The following is a 27,823-nucleotide window of genomic DNA, read 5'->3' on the forward strand; positions in this document are numbered from 1 at the left end:
ACCACGTTACAATCACGGTGAGCTTATAAAAGGCTGACAGGACGCACGGTAACACACTGCGCACTGACTCCACGACGTTATTGTTTTATTGACTCGTTGAGAAACAATCTGGAAACGTTCACGCAGACATGGAAAAAGATGCAAGGCCCAACTGGGACAACCCCATGCAGTTTATGCTGGCATGTGTATCATATGCAGTCGGACTGGGAAATGTGTGGCGGTTTCCATATCTCTGTCAAATGCACGGTGGAGGTAAGTCACTCTAGACCACTTACATAACGGTCGTTTTTAACCAGATCTGTGCCTTCAAATAGCGTGCTTGTGAGGCGCCAACAGATATAGCCTACACAAAGTCCATTTTAAATAGGGAGACTATTTCATCATGGTTGATTCTGTTAGACAGCTGGACCTGCATTACAAGCATTTTCCATTCACTTTTATATTCCACGCATTTAGGGTTATCTTATTATACGGGTGTATTTTATTGTATTGTGTCAGTGTAAATAATGTAGTATTATCCTCGGGTAGTTTCTGCTTTTACATGAAAAAATTCTTTTTCCAAAGCGCTATTTACATGATAAAATAGAATATATAGAATACTGTTTATTGACTTGTTTCCTATATCATACAGATCATACAGATGGGCTGTAAATTTCCAAACGAACCTTATCAGACTGAATGAGTTATTGTTAAACAGTCAGTTGACTCAAAGTTGAAACTGGCAATAAACTAATTGCAGGTCATAAACTAGAATGAATGAGTAGAGAGTTATACAGTCTGTAGCCTCTGTACAGGCTTTACACTTACTGCTCCTAAAACACCATGTAGTAGAGTGAAGTGATAAGAGACAATACACACTTGTAACACAATAACAAAATATCATTAAAGGCAACACAAACATGACAAGAGAAAAATTATGTACGAAAAATAAAACTGAAAAAGGAAAATGATAGTCTGTGATTAGAATTCTGGTTTTCTGGAGATTCAGCAGTAAATTTGGTCTGGCAAAGATTATCTGCTTGTACACCTCAAGGATGGCAGCTTTGTTTATTAATTAAAACACAATATTTTGAATACAATATTTGTATTTTAATATAGTCACCTGCTTGACTATATTGAACTATAATATTATACTATATTAAACTATAAAGTTTAATTATTTCTCCACAAGGAGGAATACATTAAACTAAACTTGTTGCACAATTGTTCACCACAAAGATGTTCATTGCTATTTACACAATGAGAGTTGATGATATTATTGTCCTATGTTCTAACCACTTCTTTGAAAATTTGATTTTGTTTCTTTAAAGCACTATTTGTTCCAAATTACACTCATAGTACAATACTGGTATTTTACTTTTTATCCAAAAAAAAGTACAAAAGGTGCCAAAGTAATATTTTGTTAGTTCTGCTCTCAGTACATGTGTACCAAGAAGGATAACACAAGTAAATACAGCTGATAAAGGGCAGATATGCTGTACCTGTTGATCACAAAAAAATAATATTTTATATAAATGACAATGAAGTTCTTTTATACTTTTTCCTCCCCATTCCTTCGTGGCAGAACCATAAAGATAAAAACAGTAAGATAAACGGGGGCTTTGGCAGAGATCTTGATGAAACAAATCATAAAATTGTACAAAGTAGATATAATGTGGGTCGATGGGAGAATTGTTATGTCTTTATTTTTCCTATGTACAGATCACTTAACAATGAGCACACATCTACTGTGATTACTGTCCTGCAGGGCTGGACTGGGACAAAAATTCAGGCCGGGAATCTCACACCTACCCAGGCCACCTCATAGACTAGGGTTACTCAATAGGCAGACTCTGGTCCGGATCCGGACCCAAACACAAATAATCCCGACCGAGACATAAACCTGCATGATTATTATTAACCTTCCACATATGTAGGCTACTTTTTAAATTAGCATACACAGTTAAGTTTCCACACTGCTAAATCTTCAAAGTGGATCATGAAAGTGCTCTTTTTTCATCTCCCAGTTACAACAGCAACATCACAACTACAAAATTAAAATGACTGACATCATCATATTAAGCTACATGCAGAATAATACTTGAGTCAGCAACACAGCAAGAGCAGGCATAAAAAAAAGAAATTTTGATGTTATTTGACCAAAAACTATGCATTTTCATATCATTCTAAAATAATATTATTACTATATATTTATATATTTTTTTGTTTTGTTTTGTTTTGTTTTTATGGTGCACTGTGTGCCTGACACCTATAGAGTAGGGATGGGTATAGTTAGAATTTTATCTTTATCTTTTATCTTTATCAATACTTTTAATGGTTCTTTTTAATCACTAAAGATTTTTTTTTAATTATCATTTTTTAAAAATAATACATTCAGAACAGGATTACAAGTGATTTATATTTTAAATAAAACTAGATATTCTTTCTAGAGCAGCAACAGTAATGTTTACAACAATATCTCACTGGAAACAAATCTAACATGTCAGCAAAAAAAAAATATTCCTGACATCAAAATACTGAGTGAACTTTAGAAAGGATGAAGAACACAGACATCAGTCAGTATCAGTCTTTCCTCCTGTCCTCTGTCTTCCTCCCTCTGCTGTTGATGTGATTCGCTGCTGCAGGTACCACTGGTAGAGAGAGGAGAGGTGCTGTCTCTGCCAGTAGCTAAGTTTACAAGAATTTGACAAATTTTAATATAACACCACATTACAAACTAAACTTAACAGCTAGACTATATACAGACAGTTTTCGTTTTAGCTTGTTCATAACAATTAGCTATGAGCATGACCAGCTTACTTTGGTTGTATAAAACATACTGGCAGTGGGTGGGACACTGCGGGCAAAACAGTTGAAAATATCACGTTTCTATATATTTATGCTTGTTGAGCAGGTGGTTTGATTAATTACATATTGGCTTCTTACTTGTGATGGTTTTATTGTGCTTACAGTAATAAGCGTAACTGTCGTCAACTCAAGTAAAATGTGATCTTCACTTCACTGTGTTTGTGTGTGTGTGTGTGTGTGTGTGTGAGCCCCACCCTCGGTCAAACACAGAGAGCAGAGGAGAGGACAGAGAAGCTAGTGTAACCATAACTTACACCAGAACGTGGTAGAGAATTCTCAGCATAGTTTTTGTGCGTTCATTTGGCTTAGGTACTGGAAAAAAACACTTAGGTGCTGTGCCAAAGTGTTATAATACTAGGAAAAACCCTGCATCACTGTGTTCTGTGCACAGACTGGAAAGTTTGCAGTCGATGATGTTGTTGATGCAGGAGGATACGTGCGTTGGACCAATCATGTGTCACAATATGCATGGATCTTACCATCAGGTCAAAAGAGATGAAAGGGAGGGGGGACTGCATGCCTACAGATGTGAATGAATGTGGTTGTCTTGTGTTGTTTTTGCTATGATTTACCTTATTAATTTTGTGTTTTGACACTGGCCTGACACCCCAGGCCAATCAGCAGACGAATCAGGCAGGCCATCGAAAATTGTCCCGATGCTTCCAATGGTCAGCCCAGGCCTGCTGTCCTGGATGTGTAACTTTCAAGCAGGAAGGCAGTGACAACATGTGACAGCCTGCTCTCACAGTTGGATGGGGACAACTAAACAAACAAAAAGTCAAATCATTTTGTGCACAGAAACAGCAAGTGAAAAATACTGTAATATGACAAGCTATATTCAGCAATTGCTCACATGAGGCTTTGACAGTGGCTGGGGTTCATGGAAAATACTACAACAAAATAATGATCATTTTAAACTGTTGAGGTTTTCAAATTTTACTGACCAATGATAAAATATGTTCACAATACCATAGAGCTCCAAGGGAAATGTTTTTAATTATAAAGCGCATATTAACGATGTTCACCTCCAGTTATTGAAGGTAAAACACCTAAATTTGTTGCTGGGTAATAATTAGTCTGCAGCCCAAATAAAAAGAAAAAAATCAATGTTCAGCAGTAGTCTAATACTTTATTTTACGGGTCTGTAATTTTCTAGTCATTTCCTGTGACATTTCCTGTAAAAATCTATGTAACTTCTACATTTAAACCCAAGTAAATATTCAGCCATCATTCATTTACTATTGGAATTTTCCATATACTGTATATATGTATGTACTGTACTGAACTATATGCTGCCTGTTGAAATGATCACATTTTTCATGTTGACCTGACCTGCTTTGTACTGACTAAAAGGCTAGCATTTAGTTGAATGAATGGAATTAATTAATTGGAGGTGTGTTCATTGAATATTGTCTCCATTTTCTCTATGCAAACTACCAAATTACAGAAAATGTCCAGGAAGTCTCTTGACAGTTATTTGGAAATTACAGACTGGTAAAAAAAAGTGTCCCTATCACTGGATATCGAAAACTATTGTACTGACTATAGTATATGTAGTAAAGGTGGCACCGAATGTGTGGTCAGATCAGCTAGTTCCTGATTTAAATAATAATTTTTAAGATTTTAGACCACCTTAAATTTAGACAAAGTCCTTGTATATATTTTTTTCTACTGTTTAGCATTTCTTCTAAAACAAGTGATCAGTATTGATCAAATGTTACATTTTATCAATTTCAGTTATATCATTTCTTTTTCTTCTTCTTCCTCTAGTTTTCCGCATACTACACTTTTTAATGCCATTAGTATTATCTTTCAGTATTATGCAAAATGAGATTAAACATCCTGAGTGTAGATTAGGGTAAACACACATGCCAGTTCAGGAAGGGAATGGCATTCGCACAGGGTGTCGATCAGAAAGCAAAATAATCCACGCATTGGATAGGGTCAGTGTCTTTTATTTTCAATGAGGATTATGTTTCTGAAACATATAATAAACAATAACATAATACATTCAACTCTTTTTTTCCTTAATTCCATTAATATATAATAACCAATGTTAAATACTATTGCTCAGAAAATACTCGCATTTATACACAATATGACTGATAGCAAGTGCAAATAAACATATTTATTACAATTCTCAGAACAGAACAGAACATCTGATTAACTAAATACTGCATATTATGAACCATATAGGTCATCTCCACTCCACACAGACCAGATGAAACAGTCTTTTGCAGTCCTATGTTGCCACCTAGTTGTTAAAGGAAACACAACATTCTGCATGGTCCTCCATGTTAGAATTAAAACATAAAAAAGAAATCTCAGCATTTATGCTGGTCAATTGATTCCTAACCAGAAAGACTCAATATCCTGTCCCAACTTCCAGTAGGTCTGTGTACGCCTCAGCCAAATAGAACCCAGAACTCTTAACAAGCCATCAACTCAACCAGCCAAACTGTCCTCCAATGTAACAACTGTAATACACGTTGGGGGCCTTTTCTACACTCAGTGTGGCAATAGTTTACTTTGCTTTAGGTTTTATGGAGGTATCTTTGAATGCTGTATGAACATACAATGCAAAATGTATGAGACATACTCTTTGTTAATCAAGTCATGTGATTAACAGTGTAGTATAGTATTTTCATTACATGTTTTACTTGCATGGGATTTAATGTCTACGTATAAGTACCACATGTTTGTACAGATGGGTGACAAATCAAAGGAAAAACCAACATAAAGTGTCTTAGTAAGGTGTTAGGTTACTTCATGCCACCAGGACAGCTTCAGTGCACCTTGGCATTGATTCTGCAAGTCTCTGGAACTCCTCTGGAGGGATGAAACACCATTCTTGCAAAAGATATTCCCTCATTTGGTGTTTTGATGATGGCGGTAGAGAGCAATGTTGTAGTCTAGTCACTAAGTCTCGAGTCCAAGTCGAGTCCGAGTTGAGTCCCCATTACCTGAGTCCGAGTCCGAGTCATTAAGGTTGAGTCTGAGTCGAGTTCCAAGATGGGCTTTCTGTGCGCTGTGTGCGCGACTGCATGTTGTGTGTGTGTGGCTACAATGTCTGCGCCGCAGCTGCTGCTGTGTGTGTGACATGAACCAAAGTGTGGCTATGTGAAAATTTGACCAGCAAAAAATCGGATATATATTACTTCTTTATCAATTAACAAGTCTCGTCCTCGTCTTCAACTTCCGAGTCCGAATGCAGTCAATGCTCAAGTTCGAGTCCGTGTCATCAGTGCGCAAGTCTGAGTCATCAGTGTGCGAGCCCAAGTCGAGTCACGAGTCCTGGAAATCAGGACTTGGTCCGCTAGTGGAAACAGTCTTTTGCAGTCCTATGTTGCCATCTAGTTGCCAAAGGAAATGCAATATTCTGCATGGTCCTCCATGTTAGAATTAAAACATAAAAAAGAAATCTCAGCACTTATGCTGGTCAGTTGATTCATAACCACAAAGAACTCAATATCCAGTCCCAACTTCCAGTAGGTCTGTGCATGCCTCAGCCAAACAGAACCCAGAACTCCTAACAAGCCATCAACTAAGCCAGCCAAACTTAGTTCACACTTAATAGATCTTTAGTTAAGGAATGTTAATTCACAGTTACTTCATACATTAATTGATGCGACCAAATTACCTGGATTCCTCTTACTAAAAGTTTATTTGAGGACCATGCATATGCTAAGCCTCTCTGATAAAAAAAAACATAGCTCCATATTTCTATGAGAATAGATCCAATGGTATTTTTCACACATTTATAACATAGTTATTGGGTTTTTTTTATTATTACTATTATTATATTTGTGTTGTTGTTGAAAGTAGTGGAGTGCAGCACGGTAGAGAAAGATGCACTAAAACCAAAATCATTTAGCAGGTAAATTGACAATTGACAAATTAGAGGAGAATGATCAGACATGTTTAAGCTCAACAGAAGTGCCTCAGACCTACCCAATAAATTGACAACTGAGTGTAAAAGACACGTGAAATGTTCCTCATTACTTAATCATTACACCATACATGAGGTCACCATTACTTACCTGACTTGTCTCCCCCCAAATAAAGTCATGTTGTGATTTTCATTTGTAAATGGTAACATTCACTAAAAGGAAGTTTTTGTTTTAAAATTTTCACATATTAATTCTTGATTCATCATTAAGTCTATTATTTCATCATTTGTTCACTAATTTGTATTCCTTTGAAAACTGAATATTCAACAAAAGAAATCAAATGTCAACCAAATAAAACACATTTTTTTCAAAATGATGCATTTTATTAACAAATAGCTAGTGGCCTGTTCTATTTATCAACATAAAAACAAAAAATCACTTACACTTTACTGTACTGTATGTACTGTAAGGTAAGGCCAGAAACAAAATGCCAGCAATCGCATATTGCTGGCTTTATGCGATGAAAAAAAAAAAATTATGTACATTATATCAAAAAGAAAATCTTTCTTTTTTTGATCCTCATTGAGGCTTGTCTCGGGTTCCCCAACACAAAAAGAGTAGCAAAGCTTAGCAAAAGAAGCAAGACTGTTATGGACGGCTATGTCTCAGGAGGAAGAGCAAGTCATCCACTAATCGGAAGATTGGTGGTTTGATGGTCTGCATGTAGAAGTTCCTTGAAGTCCTTGGGCAAGATACTGAACCCCAAATGGCTCCTGATGGCTGTGCTATCAGTGTGTGAATGATTAGATTCCCTCTGATTGGCAGGTTGGGACCTTGCATGTTAGCCCCTACCATCAGCGTATGAATGTGTGTGAATGGGTAAATGTGACTTATAGCTCTTTGAGTGGTCGGAAGACTAGAAAGGCGCTATACAAGTACAGTCCATTTACCATTCTTGTTTAGTGTTTTTCTTATATCATATTCTTATATCTTATATAATTTTTCTCTGGGTTTACAGCAGCAAGTTCTGCAATAGGTGCTTGATTCACTATGGTGTTACAGTCGACATGCATGATCCAGTTAAATGGTAAATGGACTGTACTTTTATAGCTTCCGACCACTCAAAGCGCTTTTACACTACAAATCACATTCACCCATTCATACACTGATGGCACAGCCATCAGGAGCAATTTGGTTAAGTATCTTGCCCAAGGACACATCAGCATGTGGACTGGAGGAGCCGGGAATCGAACCACCGATCTTCCGATTAGTGGACAACCCACTCTACCTCCTGAGCCACAGCCGCCCCACAAGTTACCCTCTGTCTTGCTTTTACCTGATCTAAGTGAGTGATTTACTATGTGTACTTGTTGCCTTGTCCTCATGCTTCTGAATTATTAGGCACTAATAAATGTATAAATACATTTAAAAGGTTTTGTATAATTTTGTATGCACATGAACCTTTAGAACTGCCAAAATCACTAAAATAATTTAAACTTTTCTGCTTTAAAGGGGACTATTAGGTTTTTCCTTATTTTCAGTCATATATATAATGATACAATGTCGGATATTCATATTAAACGCAGCCAAAGTGTCAAATAATGAGGTAAAAGTATGTAGAAGTAATCTCTGTGAGCAAGAAGCACCAGCTTTAGACTGCTCTGAACGCTGAGTTTCCAACAATCCAACAAGCTGACATCAACTTGTGATGGATTTCCTTATATGGTCATCTGCTCCACACACAGTACGCAAGTTCACTGCTCTGTGCTAACATTATGGCATTTTTCCATTGTTTTCTGAGTAGTCACACAGAGCCATGACATGAGTGGAGCTGGCACGCTGTGAGTTTTTCCATTACAATGCACGGCAAAGTAAAGTAAGTAATTAACCTGTTGGAGGTGTGCTGGTCATCTCCAGCTCTTCATCAAACACCTCACTGTGGCTGTTTCTGCTTGTACTATACCCCCCCTTTCTAACTTTCTAACCGCTAAACAAATAGCTCCAAATATCTCCATATCTCCTTGTTCCAACTGGTGTTTAGCACCACTAACAAAGCTCTGTGAATTTAGTGAGGAGCATGTTTAATTTCCTGTAAATTCTTCACAGTAAAAGTCTCCCATTATTTAGTCATTTAAAAGCTTTTAATATGAAACAGTAACCCAGGAAATGTTATGTTATCATCAGCAGTAACTTAACATGACTCTGATACGACTGCCCCTCAGTAGGCTTCTGAAAAGCTGGCCAATTAGTATCATACCAGAGGCTTAAAATTATCGTATTTTGAGGAAAATTATTGTACACAAGTCATAATCAAAAGAACAAATAGGTGTAAATGTGTAATTTCAGAAAACATGTATTTATTTAGACAAATTACTTTTTGACACTACCTATAAATCTAGCCACATTGTTTTAATAAAAAATTTAAATTGCTGACATAGTTATGTGATGCGTGGAGGGGGGTAGTCTTTCAGGACTCATTCAAATAAAAATGTTCCAACATTGAAATCAAAAGCATAGCTCGTGCAAACTCTCTTCAAATAAGCAAGTCAGCCAATCATGCTTGTTGTGATGATGAACAAGCATGTGAGAAGAGATGCATAAACACAGATGTAGGATCCATATTTTACTATCCTGATGTGTTGGGAAATGAATTAAAATGAGATAGCCTAGACTGATTACAACTACTACGACTAAGTGTCACAAAATGATCAAATTATGGTACATTATGGGACTTTTGGCATCATTGATCGTACATTATACAGAGGGAAAAATAATCATAAAAATATGATAATTATTTTACATCTGGCAACACTGTGGTCAATCAGAACAGATTGGGCTCATCAGGAGGGGGGCCTTAAAGAGACAGGAGCTAAGACTGCCTGTTAAGAGACAGAGACTGAACTGAGGTGCTGCATAAAGATAAAAAAAGAGTTTTTTAAACTGCGAATGATGCAGCGATACTCTAGTAGACTCCCAGAATAAAAATACAGAACTGGAAGTGAGCAAAATAGGCCCCCTTTAAGTTTAATGATTACTTCTGATAAAAACAACAGAAATAAAAATAAAATAAAATCATTTGAAAATTAGGAGGTCAAAAGGTACATGTATGACACAAATGTTTTTTTTTTCCTTCCCCTCTATTATGTAAATGAGAGGTCAGTCAGTAACAGGCATGATACAATTTGGACTAGTCTAGCTCAAATTGTACCACTGTAGTTGAGGTCATTATACAATTATAATGGTCTCATGACATTATAATGGTCTCAATGGTCTTTTGACAGTCAATGTCAAAACCAACCACATATGACAGTTTAATGTCATATGTTAAAGCTATGATATGTAACTACTCTGCCTTAAAATGTCTAAAAACAACTAGACCTATGTTATATATTTTGTTGAGCTATGTACTCAAATTATCCCAAATGTTTCCAACAATTTTCAAACCCAGAGAAATCTGTAATTTTAATCAAGGTAACAGTCTGTTTCATTTGGTTGCCTGTAAATGGCATCATACCCCCTCTACCAAAGAGTATTTGTGCACAAGATGCATGCATTGGCGTTGTGTCTGTCCACCACAATTGCGTCTACCAAAGAGAATACACCCATAAGATAATACATCAGCTTTGTGGCTGTTTGCCACAATGGCGTCTACCAAAGATCATACACCTACATACACGTCTAGGGAGAGACAGACATAGTGGAAACACATATTACTGATCATCTACATGTGAAAAAAATGCAATCTCAAGCACACATCAAGAATTGAAAATTGAAATGGGTTAGCTATTTCTGTCTCAACATTTAGAGCAGGGGTCGCTCTTTGCAGAGGCTACACTAATATTAGCAATTAAGCTAACACTAACTGCAGATATGAACCACAGGTAAACACATACGTGGTTGTGTTGATCACTCTGGCACAAACAGCACGCCCAAGCTGAGTGTTCGATGGGGTTGAGGTCAGGACTGCTGGCAGGCCATTCCATCCTCTCCACTCCCAAATTCTGGAGGTAGTCTCTGATAAACCCCGCTCTGTGGGGGTGAGTGTTGTCATCTTGGAGGATAGAGTTCGGTCCCAGACTGTGGAGATATGGGATTGCCAATGGTTGCAGAATCTCTGCATTGAGATTGCCTCCAATGATGACATGCCTCATTTTTCCAGTGAGGGAGATGCCGCCCCACACCATCACACTGCCTCCACCAAAGGATGTTACTCTATCGGTGCAGCAATCAGCATAGTGTTCTCCGTGTCTTTGCCACACTTTGACCCTATGATCCAACTGCCATAGGCAGAATCTGGACTCATTGCTGAGCATAATGTTCCTCCACATGTTCAGGTTCCAGTGCACGTGTTGCCGAGACCAGCGCAAACGGGCCTGACGGTGAAGGGCAGTCATGGCAGGCCTCCTGGTAGCCCTATCATGACCAGAGATTGGCTGCGTGCAGTCTGTTCCAGATTGTCTGGGCAGAGAGCTGTCAGCAATATCGTCCTGCAAACCTTGACTGCAAATCTGTAGAAGACAGCCCATGGTACCTAAGTGCTGACAGGGCGAGGAAATGGTCTTCTTGGGGTGTCGTCTTCTTGGGATGCCCACTTCACGGCCAGTCTCTGACATTCCCCGATATATGGAACTTGGCCTTCACTTTGGAGATGGTACTAGGGCTCACTCCAAATAATGCCGCAACTTGGTTTTGCAGAACACCAGCTTGAAGTTGCCCTATCGCATGGGCCCTATCCAGATCAGTGGCATGCAATTCTTGGAGCAGACACCTACTGACCACTGTCGCAGGTGCTGCCAATCAGGCACCTGATTTGCAGCTCAATACAAGAGCCAATAGCAACAGCAAAATAAGCTGTTTGGCATTGACAGAGAAGATTTGGCAAATTTTTCATGGGTGCAACCCACATACTCAGCTCTGCTGCTCATCCCACAAATGCATGTTCCTTACAAATGTGGTACCATTTAAAAGGGAAATAAACAGGCTTTCCAACTGCATAAGATTTATTGCCAAGAAGCATTGTTACAACAAAGAAATAATCTACTAAACACAAATTTCCTTACTTTTTGTGCTAAGTTTAGTTCAACAATGAGATTATACTGGATGTCATACTAACACCAAAATATAACAGCCAAGAGTTAATTAAATATATACAGATTGTGACGACCCCTCCATCAGTAAATTGTAGTGTCTACCGATAGCCTGCATCTCAGGCGTCTAGGGAGCATCAGTAAATTGTAGTGTCTACCAATAGTCTGCATGAGAGGCATTTAGGGGACAGGCACTTTTCTCTCTAGGTATTGAGAAATTGGCCCGTTCCAAACAAGCATGTTTTGAATGGGCACTGCACTAGTCTCTCTATATAAAGCAAGGAATCTCTGTCTCTGTCTTTATGTATGTATGTATGTATGTATGTATGTATGTTTGTGTGTTGTTTATGTTTTATGTTCATCCGATCTACTTCACACTTGGTGGGTGTATTGTTGGGGACACAAGGGAGTGCAATTTGGTGCAACTTGAACATATGACACATTTAATATTAATAAGCTTGGAATAAACAAGCGATCAGTGAGCCGCTTTGCTTTGCTTTGTCAGGATCACAACTGGACAACCCTGCCATGAGAGATCTGAGAGGAGGACATCTCTCTTTGTTTGATAATGTTAAATGTTAGTCTTTGTTGTGGGTTTACCAACTCATTTTAAAAAAGACGAGAAAAAGAGAGAGAGAGGGCGAGAAAGCTGAGAGGATGAGGGAGCGACAGAGAGACAGGCTGGTGAGGAGGGACAGCGGTGGAAAACTTTCTCAGAGAGAGAAATCCTGATAATGACAGAAATACGTTATTTTCTGATTGTTTCATGGCGGTTATGCTCTGAAGCACAAACAAACAAATATCAAACACTCAACATGGCAATATACTGTGGAGACAGACGCTCTTTTGCTGCAATTTGGACATGTGACACATTTAAAATTAATAAACTTTGAATAAACAAGCAAACAGCAAGCCACTCAGCTGTGTCTGTGTCTGTGTGTTGATAAACATTTGTTGTTAATAAATCATGCATCATTGCATCATTTTTTTAAAAAGTACTTTATTTGGATGACAGGCTTTTGCTGAATATTCAGTTTTCAAGGGGATACAAATTAGTGAACAGATAATGAAGTAATTTCTATGTGAAGAATTTAAAGAAGCAAAAACTTAGAACATTAGTGAATGTTCGTTAAGTAACCATTTAAAAATGAGAATCACAACATGACTTTACTTGTGGGGACATAAGTCAAGGAAGTAATGGTGACCTCATGTGAAGTAATGATTAAGTAATGATTAACACTTAATGTGTCTTTCTCACTGAGTTTATTGGGTGGGCCCACAGCACTTCTGTTGAGCTTAAACATGTCTGATCATTCCCCTCTAATTTGCCAATATACCTGCTAGATGATTTTGGTTTTAGCGCCTCTTTCTCTACCGTGCTACACTCCACAAACACAACACAAATACAATAAAAAAAATATATAAAAAAAAACAAACCCAACTGTGGCTTTGGCTCAGAAGGTAGAGTGGGTCGTCCACTAAAGATCAGTGGTTCGATTACTGGCTCCTCCAATCTGCACGTCGAAGTGTCCTTTGGCAAGATACTGAACCCCAAATGGCCCCTGATGGCTTTGCCATCTGTGTATGAATGTGTTTAAATGGTTAGTTCCCTCTGATGGGCAGGTTGGGACCATGTATGGTAGCCCCTGTACTCATTCAGCGGAATGTGTGAATGGGTGAATGTGACAGGTAGTGTAAAAAGCTCTTTGAGTGGTTGGAAGACTAGAAAGGCGCTATACAAGTACAGTCCATTTACCATTTACCAACTCATGTTCCATCCACTATGTTGTAAATGTGTCAGAAATATGATTGGGTCTATTCTCATAGAAATATAAAGCTGAACAAATGTATGGTCCAGAAATAAACTTTTATATAAGAGAAATCCAGCTAATTTGGTCGCATATCAATTAATGTATGAAGTGCATTATTAACATTCCTTAACTAATGATCTATTAAGTGTGAACTAATCACATAAAGTCAGTGACTTGATCATTTGTTAATGGTGAGCAACAGGTATTCATGAGACATCCTGCATTAATTCATGCATTAAATTATCATGAGTCAAGCATTAGTTACGCATTACTTATAGTATATAATTTGTACCCTAATTATAAAGTGTTACCGGTTTAGCTAATGAATTGGTAACTCATTGTATAATACATGTGATTTACTGAGTCTTTTAGAGAACCTGTGGGAGCTGGATACAAAATGCATTCTTTGCTCCTAAATATTTTACCCCCCATATAGAGACTAGACAAATGCTGAGGCTAGCTTCTTGGTGTAGGGCAATACTCCAGACTGCATCTTTGAGCATCTTGAAAAGCATTCTATAAATAAAAGGTATTGTTATTATTGTTATACTTGAAACTCAGAGGTTTTGATTTATTTGTGTTTTTATTTCCACCTTCAGGGGGGTTCTTGATTCCATATTTTATCATGCTGTTTCTGGAGGGGGTGCCCTTATTCTACATGGAGCTTGCCATTGGTCAGAAGATGCGTCTGGGTAGCATCAGGGCCTGGACTGCCATCAGTCCTTATTTGGGTGGTGTGGGTAAGTGCTGACTCAATGAGTGTTCAACGATCACCCGTGGCAGTTACGAAATAAATTCAAGGGGTTGTACCTCCAAGGTTGGAAACCATTTGCTTACCTTGCCAGAGATGCCAGAGTTTTAAGGTTTGTCCAAAAGTGGTAGAAAGTAATGTAAAATATTTAACCAGATAGGAAAGAACATACACACAAGATTATATTTACTTTTTGAGACTTTAATCATTGCTGTTTTTATTGTTATTCACTGAATTTGCCCTCTAAAAACTCCAACATCAGTTCAAATCTTGTTTGAACTGGTCACCAAAAAACATGATGTTGAGTCTGCTGTAGCATACAGTCATATGTATTACACCATTTGTGGTTCAGAGTGAAAATTGTATTGACTTCAGTGATCAGCCCTTTCCTCTTTCACCACCAGCAGGTTAAAGTTTTCACGTACTCAGTGATGCATCTCAACATCTGTGGATTGGCACAAAATTTGTACAGACATTAATGGTTCCCAGGCGATGATTTCCAAAGACTTGGTTATATTGTTTTTTTTTATATTATTATTTGATAGAGTTGATGGACTCTACAAACAATTGGATAAATTGCCATGGCATTTGCAACAGATATAATGACTTTGATGATCCCTTGACTTTTCATCAAGGACCAGTACTTGTCCAGTACTAGTTTTATAACTAAATACCTGCGAATTAATTAAATTACCATCAGCCTCAGCTGCAATTAGTGTTTAGTGCCAATTAGTCAATGTTAGCATGCTAACATATTAAACTTTGCTAATGCTAATCAATTAAACATTGTTGCCTTCATCTGGAATCTTTCTCTTTTTACTTGAATTTTTTGGACTAACTCAAAAACATGGGACTTGATTTCTAGGTCATAGAGCTTTGACTCACATATGACTTGGCAGCATTACAGATTAAAAGGTGGATGTAGGATATGTAAAATGGGAAACACATTTCGTAATGCTTTTTAATGTATTTTTTGTATAATCCTCTTGTTTTAGGTCTTGCTAGTGTTGTGACATCCCTCTATCTGTGTCTCTATTACAACATCATCAATGCATGGAGTTTCTGGTACCTCTTTCATTCATTTCAAGTGAGCTGCTTATTAACAAATTACTGGAATTTTTTCAAAAGCAGATATATATACACAAAATATTGGACCTCATTTGAACACTAAGATGACAAACCTATACTGTATTGTGTTCATTTTTAGTCAGTCCTTCCCTGGGCAGAGTGCCCGATCAATTCCAACCGGACAGCACCTATAGAGGAGTGTCAAAGGGCTACACCCACTCAGTACTTCTTCTACAGGGAAACACTGGACATCTCCTCTTCTATTGAAGAGAATGGAGGCATTCATACAGGCCAGGCATTGTGCCTCCTGCTTGCCTGGGTGATTACCTACCTGTTCATTGTCCGAGGAGTGAAGTCAACTGGTAAGGTAAGAGAGGGAAAAATTAAAGGGGGCAATATATAATTAAATATATAAATCAGAACAAACTTTTGATATGATAACAGATACATTTTATCAATATTTTTTGGAATGTAAATATCATGGATGCCGGGTTATGTTTTAAAATGGGGGAGCAAACTTGGAAAGATACATAATTGGCAGAGGGGTCTGGGGGTCCTCCCCCAGAAAAAATAATAAATACAATTTCCTGAATTTCTACTAGGGGTGTGCCCGAATCCAAATATTTTATTCAGCAAAGTACAAATAGTGGATTTTTTATGAACATTTATTTTGTACAAATATTTCAAAAATGATGTGTTTTCAGGAAGAAAAATAAAATATGTCAAATACCAGCGTGCAGGTCGGTTACATCGCTATCTCAGGCTCTCTTATCTGCTCCGCTGTTAGGTGTATCAGAAGGTCTCAACAAGGGGAGTCACATCCACCTGCTACATGACACACATTTCCTTTGGACATCACTCCCGGAGTTGGGGGTGTTCCCCAGAGATAAAGCTGAGCTACTGACACAAGCAAAGTGCTCTCATGGGACTACCCATAAGCTGTTGTTCCCCTTCTCCTGTGAGGGTGTAAAAAATAGGCAGTAAATGGAAAGTGTAAAGCAAGAATCGCCTTCGAAGTTCTTCTCTACACATTACACGCTGTGCTGTCTCTGTGTTATAAGTGTATAAATAAGTAGAGGTCTGTCTGCATGTTGGTAATGCATTCAGTTTAACTCAGTAGTCAGCGCAGTGATCTATGATCTTGGAGACTCAAGTTCGAGACCCGGAGACTTCATAAGCTAGTGTATTCATAAACACTTTTTTAAACACTTTAATATCCTAAAATTAAAAGAGTAATAAAAGCACCTATTACATTACACCTATTTCCACTTTTAATCAAATACAAATACATATATAAATAATTTTGCTGCCTCAACAAATATAGATACAAATACAAATACTGGACTCTGTGCACATCCCTAATTTCTACACCACCTAACCTCTTGGATTAAGTCAAGAAACAGCCTCCTGCACTAGTCTAGATTAGTTAGATTGAAGGTGCTAAAATGCATTAAGAACAGTATATAATTGGGTGGATCAGGACAGGAAGAATGGCTATTTCATATTTAAAATTATATTTATAAAAACATTATTTATCTTAAAATGTCTATTGCAAGAAAGTTTCAGAGCAACAGAGACACAGAGCTTCTCCGTAACCATAGTAATTTACTCTCACTCCTGCCTGCATTTACATGGTGCAAGAGGAGGGAGGGATGCTGTGTTGCTGACTGAGATTACTCTGAGCAGCATGCATGGGAATAAATTACAACATAAGAGATTTGTGTATATTTCTCACTTTCCCCCTGATGGTCTGAATATCTTGCTGCTGCATAGTGCTGCTGTTGCGCTGTGCTGCTCTGTCTTCTCTGCCCGTGCGCTGTCAATGACCTCTTTTCCTTCTCTCTGTCTTTGACAATTTGTTTTTTACTGTGTGAGAAAATGGATGTGTGCATGACGCCTTGTGAAAAGTGTCAATTGCATGAGTCTCATGGTCAGTGCATGAGAGTTAGCAGTCATGTTAAGAGCCACGTGTAGTACTGAATTGTGGAGTTAGACCATTAATCTGTTTTTCATCATTTCTGTGTTCAGAGTTTTTTGGGCGTGTCTAAAATGAGGGGTGATTATCATGCCCCCCCCAAACACTATATAAGAACTAGAGCACCTTGGCATCGGCTGGTTGTGTAGTCTGTTGTTCATTAGTGGCAGCATGCAATACTTCCATTGCAAGCTTAACGTTAGCATCCTTATGTATGCTCCAGTCACAACAGTACATGTAAACTCTCTGGAAAGATAGAAAGGTCTACACTTAACTATGAGATATTCAAGGTTAGCAGAGCAGTGCCTCTCATTAACGGCATTGTCCGAGCACCAAGCTTTGTTAATATAAATGCACAGTTCCCCACACCCCTATGGTTTTACCGGAGTCATTAGCTGTTGTATCTGCCCTGAGGATGTAGCAGCCCAGTAGCTCAATGGCACTATCAGGCACGCTGGTGTTAAGCCATGTTTCCGTAAAAATCATAAGGTTGCAGCCCATAATCATAATGATAGATGCCGGTGTAGTGTTAGCTGTTACTTGTGAATGGGGCCATTTTCGGTCAACAGTAGCGTTCAAGGAGTTATTTCAAACCCAGCTGAAGCGTCCCTTGACGGGTACAGTCGGTGTTAAAGCTCCAGTCCACCAAAAAGATATTATTCATCACCCGCTGCTCATGTGGCACTGCTGTTGGAGTTGTGCCTGTGTAGGCCCTCTGCCTCTCTGTCCAGTCTCACCCTTGCTGTCTCAGGCTGCGTTGCGGATGCTACTCCGGTGCCTTTGCCGTCACTACAGACATACTCCTGCGGCTGCTATATCTTGCCCTTCGCCATCACTTTTACAAAGAAGTGAGTAACGTTGTAACCAAATTTCACTGATAAAAACAACATTTTAACATAACTATCATTGGTGATGGATTGCTTGTTAATTACTCATTTAAGTCACATTTTTACTGAAATAAGTCCACATTTACCAACAAAACAGGTGCCAAATTAAACACTGGCTCCTAGCGTTACTTTATTTTTATCCATGTTGATTGTCTTAAACCCACAAACAAGGCCTATTTTAAATTGTATATTTTTAAGGGAGTTCAGCCTGAGTGTAGTTAAGTTCAGAGGCTTTGACTGTTCAGTTGGGGGCGCAGTTTCAGCATGTTCAGCGGACATGCTCCCAGCGTTTCAGAGCTCAGCTGCTAGCAAAGTTAGCTTAGTTAAGAGTTAGATTGATGTTCAATCGGTTCGGCATTTCGGCCACAGTACAATCCTACTTTTAGCTGATTTAAAGTTTGGCTGGAGTCAGTGGGAGTCAAGCAGGTTCATTCAGTACATGCTAGCCTATCTTTTCCTATGTTTATTTTCAGTCAGTGATCACAGTTAAGCTAAATGGCATGTTTCTAACCTTTGTAAATAGTCAGACTCCTGTGTGGATCGACAACCAAAGCATGCAGTGGCAATGATCAGTGACAGGTTTGACTCAACCAATTCAAAGGGTGGTTCAAAAATGTGTGATTTGTTATTACTTATTTTTGTCAGTTGCTGAAAATAGTAAAATGATCATTGATATTGGCTGTTTAAATATAATTATCTGATTGCAGGGGCTTTTCTTTTCTTTTTTTTTTCAAGTGGGGTATCAAAACCACAACTTTGCTCCCCTTAAATTAATAATGGGGGTGCATTTGCTCCACTTGCTTCATTGCTGAGGCACCTATGGTTAATATAACATATATATTTGTTAATCATATAAAAGGTCTTTGGTCATACAATCATGTACAAACTAATTGTTTACATATTTCATGAACCTGAACACCCTGAACATCCAACCAGCTAACTGAAAATGGACATTTAAAAAATTGTGTATCATGCAGGTGTTTTTCTTTTGTCCAGACTAGAGGGCGAATTGTGGGGATATGACTGGTTGATGAAGTTGTCCAACAAACCACTCCATCATCACGAATTCACTCTTATATTTGAACTTTGACCATAATATGCTGTTTTGCTCCATCTGTAGGTGGTGTATTTCACAGCCACATTTCCCTATGTGGTCCTCTTTATCTACCTGATCCGGGGTGTCACTCTTCATGGTGCCATCAATGGTGTCAAATACATGTTCACACCCAAGGTAAGGTTGAGTTGATTTGGCAATAGCCATATGGGTGCCTAGTATTACAGCCTAGGGTTTACCTTACAAACTCCTGACTCTCTGTATTGTGTATTAATAGTAGAAGTATAAGATACTTGCCGTATGTGGTTTATGCCATGGCAAGGACCACGACTGCAGCTGGCCTCATCAACAAGACACCTACTGACATGGACTTTATCCTGCCCATGGACACTACACATTACATTGACGTAAAAATAGTATTATCTGCACATCTGTGAACCCACTACATCTAGCATGGTGGATTATATTAATGCAATACCGTATTTGTTAGTATTTGCACACTGCATATACTATTTATACTATAAACATTTTCCATTCTCTTCATTTCAAACTCTGCAGCTCTTTTCAGTTTTAAATTTATTTTACATATTCTTATTGTAAAGTTCTGTTTACTTCATTTATGAGTTTTTGACTTGTGGTACTTGTTTTTTTTCTTACTTTGTATAGGTATTTACCTTGTAGATTGTTATGCACCACAACACCAAGGCAAGTTCCTTGTATGCGCAAACTTACCTGGCAATAACCCTTATTCTGATTCTGATGCTTGATTCTGGCCATACATTATTTTTAGGCTTCTTGTGATGTCTGCACAGTGGAGTTTGTTGACATTTTCCAACATAAAGTTTCTATTTAAATAGTGTTCTGCTCCAAAGCACTAGTAAATTATTTTTCAAAACGTGGCAAGAGCCCATTTTACAAGTAGAATAATCCACTGAGTGTTTGCAGTTTCTGTCTTAAATAACATACAGACTATGAACCCTAACAGCGCATGAATCACCTTATTATGCTTATGTATGTATGCCTTACTATGACATCCAGCAGGTGCTTTTCACCTGAAAAGCCTCTGCAGAATTGTTTTGGGCTTACATGTGCCGTGTGTGTGTGTGTGTGTGTGTGTGTGTGTGTGTGTGTGTGTGTGTGTGTGTGTGTGTGTGTGTGTGTGTGTGTGTGTGTGTACCTGTGCCCATATGTGCATGTGCCTTTTTCTGATTTTAGATGGAACAGCTTGCTGACCCAACTACATGGATCAATGCAGCCACTCAGATCTTTTTCTCTCTGGGTTTGGGTTTCGGGTCACTCATAGCTTTTGCCAGCTACAACCAGTACAACAACAACTTTGAGCGACAGGCCATCGTTGTTTCCCTTATCAACAGCGGAACCTCCATCTTTGCCAGCATTGTCACCTTTGCCATCTATGGGTTCAAGGCCACCGTCAACTACGAGGACTGCCTAGAAAGGTGCGTGCGTTTTGTGCTCATGTGAATATATGAGTGCACACTAAATGCAGAGTAGCAGGACACAGGGTTAAGGTTAGATACTGATGTGGTACTGAACTATACTCAGGAAGTAGTAAAGTAATTGCAAGTGTTTAATGTTATGGGTGAAAGTCAGGGTTAATATAGTGTACTCTTCATGTAACAGTCATTTTATTTCCTCTTCCAGGACGCGCTTGCTGCTGCTGAATGCCTTTAGTCTAGCAGAGGATAGCATCACTTTGGACAATGTCTTTGAGTGGATTGAGAAACTAAACACAACATACCCGCAGCAGTTTGCTGAACTCGCCAACAAACTGGAAAACTGTGACCTAGAGAGTGAATTGGACACTGTATGTATAAAACAATACAATAAACACACACACACACACACACACACACATATATATATATATATATATATATATATATATATATATATATATATATATATTGTCATAGAGTGAGTTTTCATTGATTTATGTAAGAAAAGCACTGGAAGAAGCAAGAAGTGTAAAGCACTGTGTTAAGGAAATTCATTGTTAGAAGGCAATACAACCTAACTAGGAATTAGGTGGTTTAAGGACAAACTTCTTTTGTTGTATTTTTTGTCTGAATAAGAATTCATTTGGCATGACATGAAACAGAACAGACATGTGGGATAATGTGCAACAAATATGTTGAGTGGACTCAATAACAGCTTGTGGTCAGTGCCTTAAACCCAAACACCACCAGGGCGCCTCTTCATTTGGTTTTAATGAAACTCGAGGTTAAAATAATAACACTGGCTCAGACAGAAGAATTAAGAGATGGTGAGTGCACATATTTATCCACAAATGGCCAACGCAAACAAGAGTGGTGGCTCCTTTATTATTAAGACTTTTTGTCCACCCAAGATTTTTTTAATTTATTTTTTATTGAGACAAATAATGTAACAAAATGGATGAAAGTTCTGGATCAGTCAAAAACATATAAAAAACATAATACAGTTTTAAAAAAATGGGAAACAAATTATATATACATACAACATACCATGCACATATGCATATACAATGGGCTAGAAACCACCCCCACCCTTCGTACACGCTACTCCCCATGTAAAATGGACCAAAGCCACACACACTATGAGTTATTGTGTGTAGACTGTCGGCAAAAAAGCAAATCCAACCCACCTTGACAAAAACCATAACAAAATGTAAAAAAATAATTAAAAATGCATGCAGGCAAATACCTCCTACATGCACACATATACAACATGCACAGGTATGTACTACTTACACATACATATATACATGCATAGATGACAGAGACATGTACAATATTTATTTATTATCCATAGAACATATACAAACAGTACAAACATGTATACCCACTCACTCAGCTTAGGTGAACAAGGCCAAAAATAATGAAGACATCAATGTATTAAGGTCTTGGCCAGGCCAGACCAGGACCCCTGGGCAAAGAACCAGCACTGTGGCATGGGGAACGTAGACGGGCACTAATAGTGAGGTCTTAGAACTGAATAAGGATACTATGCAGCTTTGTTAATTATTATTTTTTGAAAATGCCAGTATTGGGTGTTTAGTATCTGTCCAGAATGCATTGAGTTGGTTGAGGTTGGTTACTCTAGCTGAAGCTGCTGCTGGGCCAACTACACAAGTGGCACACTCACTCTTCTAGTTTCATTTAATGGGCTGCTCAAGCGACCCACATAGTGATTGGGGATTTCTCCCAGTGTGCCATTGGCCAGTCCGACTCTGAATTTAAGGAGGGCTTAGCCTTCTCTAGCCCGCATTACCCACCACCCTGCACCCCACTGTAAAGTGAAACTTGTGATAGTATCTCAGTCGATGTGGTGGTAGCCAAAGTATATAGAGCATACCTTTAAGTGTCTGAATCCCCATTTCTGTAGAGTTGTGATTAATAGTTTTCTGTTGAGAGCTACAATAAGTGGAATAATTTATGAGTATTGGTGAATGAAGAATGAATTAACACTCATTCTTGTTTGTCAGAGCCTTACCACTAACAATGGGCCTTATGCAAGAAGAACTTGTCCAAACATATTTGTTCTTAAGTGGCACAGATATATATAAAACAGAAATCAACAAAAAGTAAAACATACAACTAGACAAACATAATGCAAAATTAATAATTTGTTCACCATTTCATTGTCACCATGGCTCCTACTTTACTGAGAGGTTTTTTAGATTTGATGATTTTTATTGTCATATTTCAGCACAACAGCTTCCACATTTCAGTAGTTGTTGGAAACAGCTGTTACAGCTGTTAACACAGCCCTCTAGAAAAATTATATTAAACATTATGACATTAAATTACCACCAATTTAACTTTGAGAAATGTAAAGCATGAGGCAGAGAGACTTATTTGTCCCTTGACAGTAGTCCCGGAATGTGGTTTGAGTGATGTGTGCTAACTCTTGCCATTTGTCACCTTTACTTTGTAGTAAAAGCCATCTGAATGCAGTAAACTCATGCAACAAATAGGTCAGAGTCATAATCCCTTGTATGAATGAACTCTCTCTGTCTGTGTTTCTTTCTTTGTCTCATCTGTTTCAGGCAGTAGAGGGGACAGGTCTGGCCTTCATAGTGTACAGTGAAGCCATTAAGAACATGCCGTTGTCTCAGCTGTGGTCAGTGCTGTACTTCTTCATGCTTCTGCTGCTGGGAATGGGCAGCATGTTGGGCAATATCACTGCCATCATCACCCCGCTACGAGACTTCAAGGTCATATCCCGCATGAGCAATGAGATGTTCAACGGTAAGATCCAGGATGATGTTGATTGAACATTTTGCCATCATCATCCTTGTGGACATCAGCCTGTCCCAGAGGATTATATAGGCCTTTTAAACTATAGCCATATTGGTGCTATTCATACTGGTTCTGGTTACAAACAAAATCTGATTATGTGTCCTGTTTACACACTCCACATTAAAGATCAGCACCAAATCTAACTATCCTCAATTGGAAAACTATTGAATATGAGCTTTGCTGTAATATCAGTTTCATCAGAATATAATACTAGTAAAATTATTGAATTTATATGAGCTTTGTCTTTCCTTAACTTGTAAACATCACCTGGTCAAAGATGGGAAACTATGGAGGACTGACATGTCTCTCTAGAGGAATATTTATGACTTCACTCAACTGAGTTAGCTTGTACAAAAACAGAAAGTAATAGTAATAATAATAGAATATTTACTTTACAGATTTTATCTTGTGACCAGATTAAGTTTTCAACCCCCACTTTCAAATTGAAAGGAATTTCTGTCAGAATGATTCAATTTATTCTGAACGTGCCCTTATTTGGATCGTTAGCGGAATGCATTCAAAGTTGGTACTTGGGATTCCCTAGTGGGGAAAAATGTGCAATGACTCTACACCCGCCAGGGGTCCCTGCTAGAACTCACTAGCATTTACTTTTTGAAAAGTTGCTTACAGAATCCAAAAATCTATAAAGAGGTTCTATGTTTATCAGGGGGAATTGCTTGCATTTGTGTCTGGATTTATGAGATGCTCCTTTTGGCAGAACAGGTGAATTTATCGGTTTTCTCCCATCACTGAGCCAAATTTGTGATATGTGATATTGGACTATATTAATAAAATTGATTTGACTTGACTTGTGCAGCCAGACACTAAACTGTGTACGTTCATGAGTTTTACTAGCATTTGATTAAGGTGAGAATTCCTTATGAATATCGGTCAGACGGCAGGGTTTGTCTGCAGGTCACTGCCACATAGTACGTGTTGCTATGTAGTGAATGTTAAAGGTTACTAATTGAATGAATGAATGGGTATTGTGACTGAGTACTGTGTTTTGCTTGCAGGTTTAGTGTGTTTGTTCTGTTTGCTGCTTGGCCTGGGCTTCACCACCACATCAGGGAATTACTGGTTTACCATGTTCAACGACTATGGAGCCACTTTCTCCCTGCTCTTCATCGTACTAATTGAGGTCATAACTGTCAGTTACATCTATGGAATCAAAAGGTTTGTGTATTTATGTGTGGTGGTCACCACAATTGTTTACCTTCAGGTCAGCTTTTGTCTTGGCTCTACTAGTGGCTAGTGCCAAATGTGTAAAGTATAAAATAATCAGCACTCTTATGCAAACTATATAGAATGAGATTATTGTTGTGCTTTTATCTATTCATTTTAGATTTGAAAAAGACATAGAAGACATGCTTGGTCATCGTCCCCACTGGTACTGGAAGATCATGTGGACAGGAGTTAGTCCCCTTCTCCTCATCGCCCTCTTCATCTTCTACATCATCAACTACATCCAGGGAGGGACACCCACCTACCAAGCATGGAACAAAGAGCTGGTGAGCCAGCTCAATCTCTTTCAATATCATATTACATCCAGTGTCACGCTCACATCACCTAAGCAAATGTCATGCCCAATAAGAGGATACCACAAAGCTACTCCTTATATATATATATATATATATATGTAATGTGTATGTAACAATATAATCCCTGCCATCAGACTGTTTGTAATCAGCTGACAGGCACTTAAAGAGTCTGGGATCAGACAAGACTCTTTCTTAATACTCAAACATGGTAACCAGCATCATAGAGAGCTGAAAGGGTACAAAGAGCATTAGTTCAGTCTTATTGTTACACAACATTACCTCAAGGCTATATGATTAATAACCTTAGGTAATAGAAGACCATGTTTAACTTTAAAATGTACAGGACAATGGCTATGATTACTTTTGTGGCTTTTGACGTAGCTTTAAGCCAGCAGATTGACACTGATACAAAAGTCTACATCAACAATGAAAGCCTTCCCTGACTGGTATGCATCAACAAAAACAAGCAGACAAACAAGCTATTTAATGGTTTATGTATGTGGACTTGATACTTAAATTTGTGAAGCCAAGCAGCTTTGTGTTATAAGTATTGGTGTTTGGTATTGGTGAGGAACTGTACTGGCTTAGAGACTTTGGTGATGTGACAGATCTAGATGGGCTGCGTACATTGATTATATATTATTGCTGATTAATGAGTTAAAGTGCTTCATTGTATTTTCATTTTATTTTAGTTTAGAATTTATTTATTTTACTTTTATTTTCTCTTCTGCAAAATTCTTGCCATTCCATATGTTTGTTTGTTGTGTAACGAGTCTGACAGGTGTAAGTTATCACAAGAAATTTAAATTTGATTTGTGCAACCAGATTCAGTAAATCACCAGTGTGAGCTAACTAAGATCTAAGTTTGTGGGTCAAGTGAGGACTTGTCCAACCAATCCAGGAAACCTGAACAGGCTTTAAAACTTTTTTCTTTTTTTGACACTAACAAGTTGTTTATCTGGTGATATGTTCCCTCAGAGCCTAGAACAGTGTCTCAAAATGTTCAAAACACAATGTAGTCCTAAGACACATAAATGGCTTTATGTGGTTGCAGCCCAAAGTGACTGACTGATGGGAACCAAATTCAAGAAATGATTTTTTTCTGGAGGCAGTAACTGTACCTGTTTTTTCAGGGAAAGTCAGTGGTGACCGAGTATCCTGTTTTTGGTCAAGTCTTCATTGGGCTGCTGCTGGTGTCGTCAGTCAGCTGTGTTCCCCTCACAGCTCTGTCTGTGTACTGCAGGAAGAGGAAACATGGCCATCACAAGAGGCAGCGTACTGTCAGCACAGTATCTGCTTAGTGAGCAGGTTATGACAGAGCACACATTTACTGAGACTAACCTCTGACCATCACTTGCCTTCCTGGGCACACATCTCTGTCCTCCAGTTGAACACACAACACTCCTTCACTTCTCACTTATAACAAGGGACAATGGAAAATAGTTGTCTTTGTCCACGCTTTCACACACACACACACACACACACACACACTCACACACACACACACAAAACTTGAAGACAGGGATATCAAATCCACATAAAAATCAGGTCAAACCTTTTTGCTCCTTTTTTAATGTGGGTTTTTTCAGTGAAAACCATTAAAAAACAAAAAATCATGAGCCTTAACAATACTCTTACACGTATATGTATTGTATAATTTCTCTCAGTGTTTAAGTCACATCAATACTCTGTACATTGAAAGAGATTCCTCACATTCCACATAGAGTGAAAATAATTCAGATCGCATTTTCCACAGTTCAACTGTGGAACATGTTATTAGTGTAGATATAGTTTGTTTAATTTCCAAACATTTACAGCAAATATGGTTGTCATAATATGTCGTATGACACTAGTTTACTAAACGGTCATAATATGATGAATGTATGTAGATACGTAGTTTACTCAATGAGTTATGAGAAGTAGTGTTTATGTCTGTAATTATTTTCATATCTTATACACTGCAAAAATGCCTTAGTTGTTTCATGTTCAGCCTTAAATATTAATATGTATTAATATGTTCAGTGTGTGTGTGTGTGTGTGTGTGGGGGGGGGGGGGGGGGGGGGGGGGGGGGGGTAATTCAGGGTAAAGTCAAGTCAAGTTTTTTTGTAGAAATACAAAATCCCACAATGGGATTATAGTCCAGAAATAGGATTATAGAAAGTCCAGCACTACTGGGACTAGTAGCACTTGTTATTGCAGTTTCCCCTGTGTTTAGGAATTTTCTAAAAATGAGTGTCAGTATTTTGAAACATGAGAAAAGGAGGCAGTTTAAATCAGTAGTAGGCTACTGACAAATTCTAGAAAAAGAAATTCTAAAATTCAAGTTTGCAAAAAAATATCAAACCACATTGGCAGATTTTTTGGGGGGGAGAAAATAAGATGTTGGACTTAATAATAGACTGATGAATTGAAGATGTAGGTTGTTAAATAGTCATCTAATAATTGCTTGTTTTGAGTTGTCTGGTCAGTGGATTTATATGTGTGCTCTTTGTAAGAAGGCTGTACAAATTCAGTTTTTCCTACATATAAAGTATTTTTGATAACTAGGTTTATATCTGTTTTAAAGGGCTGGCGCCTGCTATCATACTTCCTCTATAAGAGATGTATTTT

At 38.1% G+C, this 27,823-nt stretch overlaps 1 protein-coding gene across 3 annotated transcripts; it reads left to right on the forward strand.

Annotated features, from left to right (window-relative positions):
• LOC121906422 (sodium- and chloride-dependent transporter XTRP3-like) lies at positions 1-27,233 on the forward strand. 3 transcript variants are annotated; one of them, XM_042425296.1, is made up of 11 exons: positions 1-252; positions 14,235-14,375; positions 15,382-15,473; positions 15,594-15,821; positions 19,437-19,547; positions 20,586-20,827; positions 21,033-21,195; positions 23,419-23,620; positions 24,688-24,847; positions 25,017-25,182; positions 26,346-27,233. In XM_042425296.1, the coding sequence occupies exons 1-11, from the start codon at positions 129-131 to the stop codon at positions 26,511-26,513; spliced, it is 1,797 nt and encodes a 598-aa protein (XP_042281230.1). In that variant the 5' UTR covers positions 1-128; the 3' UTR covers positions 26,514-27,233. The 3 variants fall into 3 exon arrangements, with proteins under 3 accessions (XP_042281230.1, XP_042281231.1, XP_042281232.1); XM_042425297.1 differs by lacking the exon at positions 1-252 and adding an exon at positions 13,776-13,826; XM_042425298.1 differs by lacking the exons at positions 1-252; positions 14,235-14,375; positions 15,382-15,473; positions 15,594-15,821 and adding an exon at positions 17,861-18,277 and having other exon boundaries at positions 20,674-20,827.
• The last annotated feature ends 590 nt before the right edge of the window (positions 27,234-27,823 follow it).

Source organism: Thunnus maccoyii, chromosome 10 (genome assembly GCF_910596095.1).
Source record: "Thunnus maccoyii chromosome 10, fThuMac1.1, whole genome shotgun sequence".
Taxonomy (NCBI): Eukaryota; Metazoa; Chordata; class Actinopteri; order Scombriformes; family Scombridae; genus Thunnus; species Thunnus maccoyii.

What these genes read in the sequence shown, in the direction of transcription:
- LOC121906422 (XM_042425296.1), top strand. Translation starts at nt 129, where the DNA reads ATGGAAAAAGATGCAAGGCCCAACTGGGACAACCCCATGCAGTTTATG. An exon ending in TCCTTATTTGGGTGGTGTGG is followed by an intron (nt 14,376 to 15,381) that starts GTAAGTGCTGAC and finishes CTCTTGTTTTAG; the next exon opens with GTCTTGCTAGTGTTGTGACA. An exon ending in AAGCATGGAACAAAGAGCTG is followed by an intron (nt 25,183 to 26,345) that starts GTGAGCCAGCTC and finishes CTGTTTTTTCAG; the next exon opens with GGAAAGTCAGTGGTGACCGA.